We start from the raw sequence: 10613 nt of genomic DNA, 5'->3' as shown, positions 1-10613 counted from the left end.
CTGCATAGGTTTCCTAACTCATCGTTGACCTTGCAAAGATAGTGCATAAGTGCCTAATTCCAATTCGCCATAAGCACAATAGATACCTTGATACCACAATTTTGCTCTTCTCAAAGATAGATAATCCTACATATATATGTTTATTTGTATATATATATATATATATATATATATATATATATACATATATACACACAGATAAATAAGGCCTGGGGCAATGGATTCACCAAATTTACCCAGCGAGTCACTGAATAAATTTATAGGAATCCTCTTTGACAGATTATCCTATATAGTGGTATACAATGTTTGAGGGACCCTGCTAAGAAATTTTCAAATCAATGAATATGACATTACAATATCTAACATTGCTGAATACTTCATGTGTCCTAAAATAATATTTCAACTTTTAAAAATTGAGATCCGGGAGTCTCAAAACGCAATTTACGAAAGTGGCCTTATGTTCCTGGCTCCTTATTTCAGACACAGACCCCCCTGTATAGGATCCCAGCTGTGAATCAAAGGCCCCGGTCCAGATTAGAGGGTGACCCAGTCTAAAGGGAGGGGGGGGGGTCCCAATATCCTAAATAAAAAAATGTCCTAAAACCACTCTGCCATGTGTATGTGTGTATATCTTTATCTATTTTTATCGTCTTCTTATCTATATTATCATCTATATCCTTTCGATAATATTCTACAGTGGCTGAAAACCATAAGCTTACGACGAGGGTAATAGAAATGTTCATTTATAATTTGCTCAGTGCCCTGAGTTGTAAATTAAACTCTTAACACGGTACCTGCCTCGTGGATTAAATAGTATATATCAGAACAGTTTTTTTTAAATGGTTTTAAGGCTGTATATACTCAATGGGTTATCGTTAAATGCATGGGCCAGTGCATTATCTCTTGGTTTGTCTTCTGTTTGTCTATTTGCCTCTGACTGTCTGCCTGTCTCTGTTTTGTTGTCTGTCTGACTGTTGTCTGTCTGTCTATCTGCCTGTCTATTTCTGTGTAGGTGTGTGTATGTATGTGTGTGTGTATGTGTGTGTGTGTGTGTGTGTGTGTGTGTGTGTGTGTGTGTGTGTGTGTGTGTGTGTGTGTGTGTGTGTGTGTGTGTGTGTTTGTTTGGGTGTGTATGTGCCTGTCTGTCTCACACATACACACGAACACACATACCCCCCACACCCATACGCATATACATACATGTGTGCATATATATATACATATATATATATACATACATATATATATATATATATATATATATATATATATATATATATATATATATAAAGAACTTGCGATGCCCACGTCACTCACCTCGTCCGAAGAGGCGGCAGCGGCCTGGAAGAGCGGCGTACCCAACGATGTCTGACGCCCAAATGCCTTTCTTCGGCGGGAAATCTTGCCTTGCCTGACATACCGACGGATGAATCACACACACTCTCTTATTGACAATCTCTCGCGTTATTGCTTTAAAAAATATATATCTTCCTTATTTTCCTTCTTATTTTAAAACGAGGAGTTTGCACTTTGTCCCTAATCATCTTACAAAGTCTAGGGTTTTATCTGTTTTTACATATAATCATGAACAAATATGATATAGGGCTTTGAATCACAGGCGATGACGCAATACGACGTCACAGATTCGTCAGTTTTACAAGAGTCTGTCCTTGACTATCCTCGTATACTAGAATAGAAAACGACGATGCAATAAAACCGGTGATTAACGATGACGTAGCAGTTTTTCTGATGTTAATTAGGGTTTGATGATGGCGATGATGTTTGCACTGACATTAGGGATGATGGTAGAAATCAAAGTAATAACGATAATGATGATAATAATGATAAGAGTAATGATGAGGAAGAGGAGGAAAATGATAATGATGTTGATGATGATAATAGCATATTGTTAATAATAATAATGACGATGAGGATGATGGTAATAATAATCATGATAATTATAACAATAATAGTAATAAAGAATAATAATTATGGTAATAATAACAATAATAATAATAAAGAATAATAATGATGATGATAATAGCAATACTAGTAATAAAGAATAATAATGATAATAATGATAATAACGATGTGATAATAATAATATGATAATGATGATATTATCTAAAGAGTCGCGAAAATAGCATACGAAAAATATATATACTGCATCTCTACCAGAATGCTCAGTCATATCATACAACCTATTGCCTAACAGTATATAACTGATTATCGAGTATTTAATCACCAATCTTATTTTAGTTTTCAAAATAGTGTAAGGAATAAAAACATTTAAAAATGAATAAATAAAAAACACAAACTACAGCATATTGCATCGTTAACTCTGAGGCAGCAATAAAAGGAGAAAAAATACTTCCATCATGTAGGTGTCTTTTCTGTGGTTTTCCCTACGTTGGTTTACATAAGATTTGTTCGACACACACACACACACACACACACACACACACACACACACACACACACACACACACACATATATATATATATATACACACACATATATGTGTATATTTATATATATGTATATATTTATTCTCTCTCTCTCTCTCTCTCTCTCCCTCTCTCTCTCTCTCTCTCTCTCTCTCTCTCTCTCTCTCTCTCTCTCTCTCTCTCTCTCTCTCTCTCTCTCTCTCTCTCTCTCTCTCTCTCTCTCTCTCTCTCTCTCTCTCTTTCTCTCTCTCTCCCTCTCTCTCTCTCTCTCTCTCTCTCTCTTAGATCTTTCTCAGGAGAAGAAGAAGAGACTATTAGCTCTCCTCGACTGATAATAACAATCCAAATACTTTTCTTCGTTAACCTGTTTGCCTTATCTCATCTTATAAGCCTACTATCCCATCACAAAGCTCGGTCCCAATTTTTAAAGGGGTGGAATGGGTACTATTGTTTACTCAGCGGCTTCGTCTTCACAGATGACACAATGACACACGAGGGTCAGGGTGCTCGTTTACCGTTCTGTTATTTCTTGTATTAAATTATGATTTTTTTATATATATAGAAACACGTAAATGTGGAATAGGTGATGATTACTGATTTTTTTTTTAGTATGTAGGTATTTTCTGCAGTTCAAAAGAAGGAAATCACAGTATGTTTGATAATGACTTTAAGGCCTATTATGGTTGTGGTGCTAAATTAATTTCAATTAAAGATGGTATAGATTATTGGTATGTATGTTTGCAGTAGAAGAAATGAAAGTGAGGAATTATTCCTTTTCAGTCTATGTCGTTTCTGTTGTGTTGCTTTTGTTTGTTTGTTTGTGTGTTTCTGTGTGTGTGTGTGTGCAAATATATACAAATGTGAATAAATACATTTATATGTGTATATAAACGTATACATATGCATATATATATATACATATTTATATAAATACATGATATATACATATCTGCTTATATCTACACATATTCTCTCTCTCTCTCTCTCTCTCTCTCTCTCTCTCTCTCTCTCTCTCTCTCTCTCTCTCTCTCTCTCTCTCTCTCTCTCTCTCTCTCTCTCTCTCACACACATACACACACACATATTTATAAATATACAGTATACTGTGTATGTATATATACACATAAATACATAACACATATATATATGTATATACATATATATATATGTATGTATGTAAGTGTATGTGTATATATACTGTGTATGCATACATACATACATACATACATAACATATATATATATATATATATATATATATATTGAAAGGAAAACGAAGAAGAACTCGTGAAGAGTTCGAAACGTTACGATTCAATTTTATTCCTTACTGTGGCTGTTTTCCTTTCATCTTTGTGTACACGTTCTGTGTTTGTGTTTTTGTCATATATATATATATGTATATATACACACGCACATATATATGTGTATATATATATATGTATGTATGTATGTATGTATGTATGTATGTACACACACTCACACAAATATATATATATATATATATACATATATATATATGTGTGTGTGTGTGTGTGTGTGATTGGGAATATCTGAAGAGGAAGATAAAGGGAAATATAAAAAAAAAAGAACGCAGGTCTATTTTCCGTCCGCCATTATGACCTCAAGCGTTTAACCGGAAATGAGAAACCAACAGGTTTTCATCAAAGGCGCCATTTTTGACATTTCTCGAGGAAAGTACCTGGGGGCGAAAAAGGACCTACAACATCCATATATGAGTGTGTGTGTGTGTGTGTGTGTGTGTGTGTGTGTGTGTGTGTGTGTGTGTGTGTGTGTGTGTGTGTGTGTGTGTGTGTGTGTGCATGTGTGTGTGTGTATTCTATCAACAGAGTAAACCGTATATTTTCATATTAGGTCTTACATTTTTTCTCGTTAAACGACTGAATTGCGTTTTCGAACTTTATTAACATCTATGCTATATTCAGTTTCGCTGAACACGTCCCTGGTTATGATCATTTCAAGGTCTTTTACCCTAACTCCTAACTTATACTGGCATAGGGGTCAATTTCGACTTTACCCGGACCTGATTTTATGACATTTATTTGGTATTGAATTCCATTCCCTAAATGCAATTCCACAGGAACATAATGCTTATAATACTCTATGGAGGCATTGTCGTGAGACACCGTTTATTATCATCTTTTATCAGATAACTAATTACCTTAGCTTGTCTTTGATCCTAAATTATTTATGAAAATAATAAACATGCATTTGAGGATTTTACTTTTCACTACCCTTAGGTATTCTTATTTCAATAATGGCCTAGCGCCTCTTTGAAATCTAAGTATACATTACATCCATCTATCTTTTTTTCTTTTGATATTTCAGAAACTTTGTCATAAAACCAGAGAAGATTTGCTTCAAGTGATCTTCCTTCTCTAAAGTCAAATTGCTATTTTTTTAATACTTTAACTAATTTTCCCCCAAATTATTCTTTCTAAAATCTTACATATCACCCTGGTTAACGAAAGTGTTCTATTATTTAGAGAGTTTTGCCAATCGCCGCTCTTTTGTAGAAGAGTAACGTCGGCGAGTTTCAAAGATTTTGTTGGTTTTCCTTGTTTTTTTAAATTTTAGAATATTTATGTTTATGTGTGTGTTCTTCTTCATTTGGAATGTGTGTGTGTTTGTTTGTGTGTGTGTGTATGTGTGTGTGTGTGTGTGTGTGTGTGTGTGTGTGTGTGTGTGTGTGTCTTTGTGTGTGTGTGTGTGTGTGTGTGTGTATACATTTACATATACATAAATGTGTGTTTGTGTGTGTGTGTGTGTGTGTGTGTGTGTGTGTGTGTGTGTGTGTGTGTGTGTGTGTGTGTGTGTGTGTGTGTGTGTGTGTGTTTGTGTGTGTGTGTGTGTGTGTACTATTCATCTAAATTTTTGTATGTCAAATGTGTAAATAACTATTTTGCAAATTTCAATTTTGTGTTGGTGCACAAATAACACCAACACGGCATTCATCAAGTAAAGAATAGCGGGAATTATATTCAAGCCAACCGGGGTGACAGCCCTGCGCATGGCTACCTTCACTTAGGTAAAATACCTTTACATTATTTTTTTTGAAAGCTCTTTTTGCCAATCATATATGAAAAGCGTTGCAAATAAGCATCTGAATAACACCGAAATGTTTTAAGTAGCCTCCCTCTCGCAGACGAGCGCTAGTGTTTAAACAATATTGAAAGGTGAGATCCCTCGGCTGCCCTTTCCGAGTCGGCCATATTCCCGGGCGGGCCTTGGTGAGTGATATTTCCATGTGATCCAACTGTTTTCGGGTTTGTCGTCGACATTGTCACTTAAGTATCGGCGAAAAGAGAGGATTAAGTACGCGGCCACGTTCCGGGACGGTTTTATCCCCGGGGAAGGCGAGTTTCGTTGTAAAATGTGCGATGTTTACAACACGTGAGCGCTCTCTGGCCGACATCGTGTGGCTCGTGTTTACAAAGTGCGGCCGCGCTGCCTTTCCTCGGTCTCGGTGGGATTTCACGTCCGTGCGAAAGGTCGTAGTTTGGTGTCCTGATTCTAGAAGGGAGAGTGGATTCTGCGCAGCCCATCAATGCATAAAAAGGATGCGAATAGGGAGAGGAAATGCAGTATTTTTCGCTCCATGGCGGGCTGTCGGGACACATTTCGTTCACGTTACGAATTATAGTTTCGAATATAGTACTTCATTGGGAGAATTGAAGTGGTAATTGGTTTTAGGATTATTCTAGCTTTGGAGCAGTAATTGTGGAATGGATGGGCCTTTTTTTATAGACCTTAAAGAAGTGTTTTTAATTAAAGTACCCTGCCAACGTTTTACGGGTCAATGTGATGCATGCTTCTGAGTTATAGCTGGTTGTTTTAAAGGAATCGAACTTATTGTTGTTTACTAAGGGGACGAAAAGTGGGTTTTACGTTTTAGGGGAAGGATAAGTGTGTATTGCTTGAGAATTGTGTAGTATTTAGTTAGTTCAGTTATCTGTGATTTTTAGTTGAGTGGGGGAGAACTGAGGATTGTGATTTCACCACAAGATCTGTGTTTACGTGATAAATTAGGAAGTTCGTATCGTGAAACTTCATTGATCTTGGTTTAGAAGTTAAGATAGCGGTGATTATTGTTCCAGAATAGTATTTCCTGAGTTCAGGGAATCCTGGGTCATTTTTTTTCTTGTAGCTCTCAAATATTGAATATTTTTTCAGCCTGTTGTTCATGGTGTGTGTGAATCTGTTGTTTCCCATCACAAATGGCTGGTTCAGGAAACGAGTTGAAGCAATGATCCTTGTTTGCAAAGTGACTGCACCGTTCAGAGTCTAAGGCCAAGTTACTTTGTTCAGTAACCTTAAGGAGCATTCTTAGAAGCTCCACAAACATTGCTTTGTGAACTCAAGTCCTTCCTAACTTAGGAGTGCTCTACCTCCTGACCCCCATGCAGTACCTGTTGGTCTGTTTGTGGCATATGTTGTAACTGCTCTACTTCATTTGATAGTTTTGTTTCCTGCTTAGATTATTTTTTTGTACCTTATGGCTGTGTGAGACAAAAATTATTTAAGGTTAATCTTTATGGTAAGGACACACTAAGCTAGGGCAAATTGAAGGTGATGTTCTGGTACTTGTTACTTAAAGCCATGCACCCTCCAGCAATGAAGTCTTAACACCAGGGTATCCTGGGAACCAAAAAATCCTCTCCTACTTTGAATTTATTCTCTAGAGAGTATAGGGTGGGCAGGCCCCTTTAACCCCCTTTATTAGCACTTCTTGCCAACTTACAGAAACCAGGAATTTAAAACTTCGTCTGTGAGGGTGTTTTGGCCTTCGTCTCTGAGTGGTGATATCCTGCGGATATTTGTCATTTTAGAGTAAATATGAGGCCACAGCAGATGTACCTGTCTTTGTATATGACTATTTCTCTATAAGATGGCACTGTTCATTTCCCTCTAACCAATATTCTTGTAGAGGACAAAAATAGCAGTTTTTGTTATAAGATATAATCTGCAGGCACAAACAGTAACACTACAGAATAAAGGAAAAAAGTCATGGGAAGTGCTGCTCAGTCTGTCACCTTTGTGTTACTGAGTTTCAGCTCTCATCTTGCTGTACATACCAAGGGGAAGACAAGGTTTCCTGTAGGGTGTTGGGGGCAATCCCCCCCCATAAACCCTTCCCTTGTGCAGTGCCTGAAGGGCATGCCCAGTGAAGGCAACTTAGATTGTTGACTAGTTATGATGAAGTGGAGTTGTGGACTTAGTTTCTGTAAAGAATTACCCTAATCCTGTTATATTGCTGGTTTTCTTGGTCATTTACTTCTGTTATATGAGAGAGTATGTCAGTATTTAGTTGGTCAGAAGATTTTTGGAACAACTCTAGACCACTTAAAAGAAATGAATGTGGTCAAGAATGAAATGTATGTTATATACTGTGAGCTTGAAGTAATGCTGTGAAATATGAAACATTTCAAGGCATTGTAATAGACCTTGTATGCAGTCACGAGATAATCTTTTTGCTGAAGCTTTCATGGTTATATTTTAGGGTTGTTAAAGGGTATCTATCCTGAATATAACACATACAGAAGTTTGCACCCTCCCTCCCCATAATTTCGTTGAATAAAAAACTAACATGCTTTTAGCAAAATTAACCTACCCCTATACCACAGTGAATAAACAGGTATTATTGTAGTCATTGTACTGAGCAGTGTTAAATATATCCACGTTGTTTTCAACTTTTTCAACTTATTTGCTAAATTTTTTCATGCATATTGTGTACGTGTGTGGCAATTCAGCTTGAGAATTATCATATTGTATTTGTGATTGTGCACTTCTAGTACCATGGAAATCACGGTTCTCCCACTGAATATTTTTTATAGATGTGCATAGGTAGTTTCAAAGCAAAGTTTTGGCTTAAGTAAAGGTCTGCTAACTTTTTTTTGTCTTCCTTCCAGACATAAACACGCGTCAAAATGGTGCGAGTGAATGCCCTTGCAGATGCTCTCAGAAGCATAAACAATGCTGAGAAGAGAGGAAAGAGACAGGTTCTCATCAGACCTTGCTCAAAGGTCGTAGTCAAGTTCCTGACGGTGATGATGAGGCATGGTGAGTTTGGCGTGATGGTATTTGGGTTTATATCTAGTTTGATAGTACAGCAAGTAGCTGTAAGTTTGGGTATATATAGACTATCCTGAGTATCCTACAATGCTGTGGTCTGAACACTACTGCCTTCGGGTAAGCTGTAACTTGGACTGTTTCTCTATATAACAATTATCAGAGGCATATAGTCTGTCAAGTTTGATCTATAAGACTACATTGTATGCATAATAGTTAATTTAAAAACCTCAGTGTTTTGCGATTCTCAAGATCAACACATCCCCCCCCCCCCCCCTTTCCTCTTTCAGTCTTTTTCTGGATTTTTACCATTTTCATTAAACTTTGGTTAGTGTCAGTGTATGGAGTTTAATTTTAGAAAATAAGGTCGATAGCAATGTTTGTTCATTACAAGGTTAGAGCATTAGAATTTTCAGGTGTCTAAAAAAATATAATTAATTATTTAGCAATGCTTTGGTGTAAACAGATGCTAGAAGTTTTTAATGCTCCATATGTGTAATTCCATCTTTCATGATCATACTTTGCTCATTAAATGAATATTTAGTAGTGGAGAATGAATGTGGAGTTGCTATTTTACTGCAATGCATAACCTAGGGAAATCTGCATACTTAGTAATAGATTTCAACATGTATGTATAGACTGTTTGAGTTTGGGTATTATAGCTAGTCATACTTGGGCCTTTTTGTTGATTAAATTATAAACCATTTCTTCTTTTGACAGGTTACATTGGAGAATTTGAGATTGTTGATGACCACAGGGCTGGCAAGATTGTAGTAAACCTCACTGGCCGTCTTATTAAGTGTGGTGTCATCTCTCCACGTTTTGATGTAACCATCAATTCCATTGAGAAGTGGACCAACAATTTGCTTCCATCTCGTCAGTTTGGGTGAGTTTTACCTTTTTTCTGTTATACAATGATTATTTGAAGAAATTGTCATAGATATAGTAGAGATATCTTAAGAGTTTATTTACAATTTTATAATCCTTGAGATAGTTTTTTAGTTCTCGATATGAATGTCATTTTACAATATGACTAGAAAATTAGTACTGCATTATTCAGTCACTATTGGCAACATCTTTGACTGTAACTGGGATTTGCCTGTATTAGAAAAAAAAAAAATTATAATTGTCAAAGTAATGGTATTGCAAAAGACCAAATGCACCCTCAGATTTAGTAGGTACCTAAGCTGATATGATTGGCTCATGAATAGACTTCATACACAGTCTGTAGTTTTTTGTCAGTTTGTTTACAATGGCTCCATAATTCTGGTTGCCAAGGATGCAAATATAGGCCTACATGGCCAAGTCTGTTTACCTATTCCTTAACCCAGTGCTGGTAAACGGCAAAATACATGCTTTGTCTCTAAGAAGTCCATTGTTAGTTATACCTATCTCGCCTTGGAAACTTTTCCCCAGCTTTTGGAAATATTCTATATTAACCCATAAGAGCCATGTCGTGAAAAACATTGTCTGATTACACTTGTAGACTACCTAGACAAATACTATGGAGTATGCTTAACTAAAAATCAGTTACCATCTGGATAGAGAAAGAAATATAGACCCTGGGAAAAAGCAAATAGCAAGATATGCTTATGTAGAGATAGCATTGTGAAGGGTAGCCAAGGAGTTTTGATACTGAAGACAGTGGGTTTAGATATTTGGGAAGTTGATTGCAATACTATTATTATTGATAATGCTATCATTATTACTAGCAGTATTATTATTGTACCATGTTTATCAATGCTGTTAATATTATTTTCATTCAAAAAATCAAGGGATTGGGTAAAATCAGTGAAAACCGTAATTTACTTTGTTACTGAGCACTTGTGGCAACCATCTGTGTGTTAAAGAGAACTAAAATCACAATGGACATATTAAAAAAAAAATAACCTATATAATTGTCAAGTTATCTGTAGTATAAATATACAATAACTGGCTTTCTCTAATTTTTTTTCTTCTTATTTACAGCTACATTGTCTTGACAACTTCTGGTGGAGTTATGGATCACGAAGAAGCCAAGAGGAAGCATCTTGGAGGAAAGATCCTGGGATTCTTCTTCTAAATAAATTTATGAAAGAA

At 36.1% G+C, this 10613-nt stretch overlaps 2 protein-coding genes across 2 annotated transcripts in view; one reads left to right on the top strand and one right to left on the bottom strand.

Annotated features, from left to right (window-relative positions):
- The window catches only part of LOC125032136 (transport and Golgi organization 2 homolog), a 10594-nt gene extending 9171 nt beyond the window's left edge, over positions 1 to 1423 (bottom strand). The window contains exon 1 of the mRNA XM_047623169.1: positions 1318 to 1423. The gene's annotated coding sequence lies outside the window, so the exon portion shown is untranslated. The remainder of the gene's footprint in view (positions 1 to 1317) is intronic.
- A 4147-nt stretch (positions 1424 to 5570) lies between these two features.
- On the top strand, positions 5571 to 10613 carry LOC125032589 (40S ribosomal protein S15Aa). The gene is made up of 4 exons (XM_047623839.1): positions 5571 to 5695; positions 8375 to 8525; positions 9255 to 9420; positions 10503 to 10613. The coding sequence occupies exons 2-4, from the start codon at positions 8393 to 8395 to the stop codon at positions 10594 to 10596; spliced, it is 393 nt and encodes a 130-aa protein (XP_047479795.1). The 5' UTR covers positions 5571 to 5695; positions 8375 to 8392; the 3' UTR covers positions 10597 to 10613.

Source organism: Penaeus chinensis, chromosome 14 (genome assembly GCF_019202785.1).
Source record: "Penaeus chinensis breed Huanghai No. 1 chromosome 14, ASM1920278v2, whole genome shotgun sequence".
Classification (NCBI taxonomy): domain Eukaryota; kingdom Metazoa; phylum Arthropoda; class Malacostraca; order Decapoda; family Penaeidae; genus Penaeus; species Penaeus chinensis.
This window is presented reverse-complemented; position numbering and strand designations above follow the sequence as displayed.

What these genes read in the sequence shown, in the direction of transcription:
- LOC125032589 (XM_047623839.1), top strand. Translation starts at nt 8,393, where the DNA reads ATGGTGCGAGTGAATGCCCTTGCAGATGCTCTCAGAAGCATAAACAAT. An exon ending in GACGGTGATGATGAGGCATG is followed by an intron (nt 8,526 to 9,254) that starts GTGAGTTTGGCG and finishes TTCTTTTGACAG; the next exon opens with GTTACATTGGAGAATTTGAG. An exon ending in CTTCCATCTCGTCAGTTTGG is followed by an intron (nt 9,421 to 10,502) that starts GTGAGTTTTACC and finishes TCTTATTTACAG; the next exon opens with CTACATTGTCTTGACAACTT.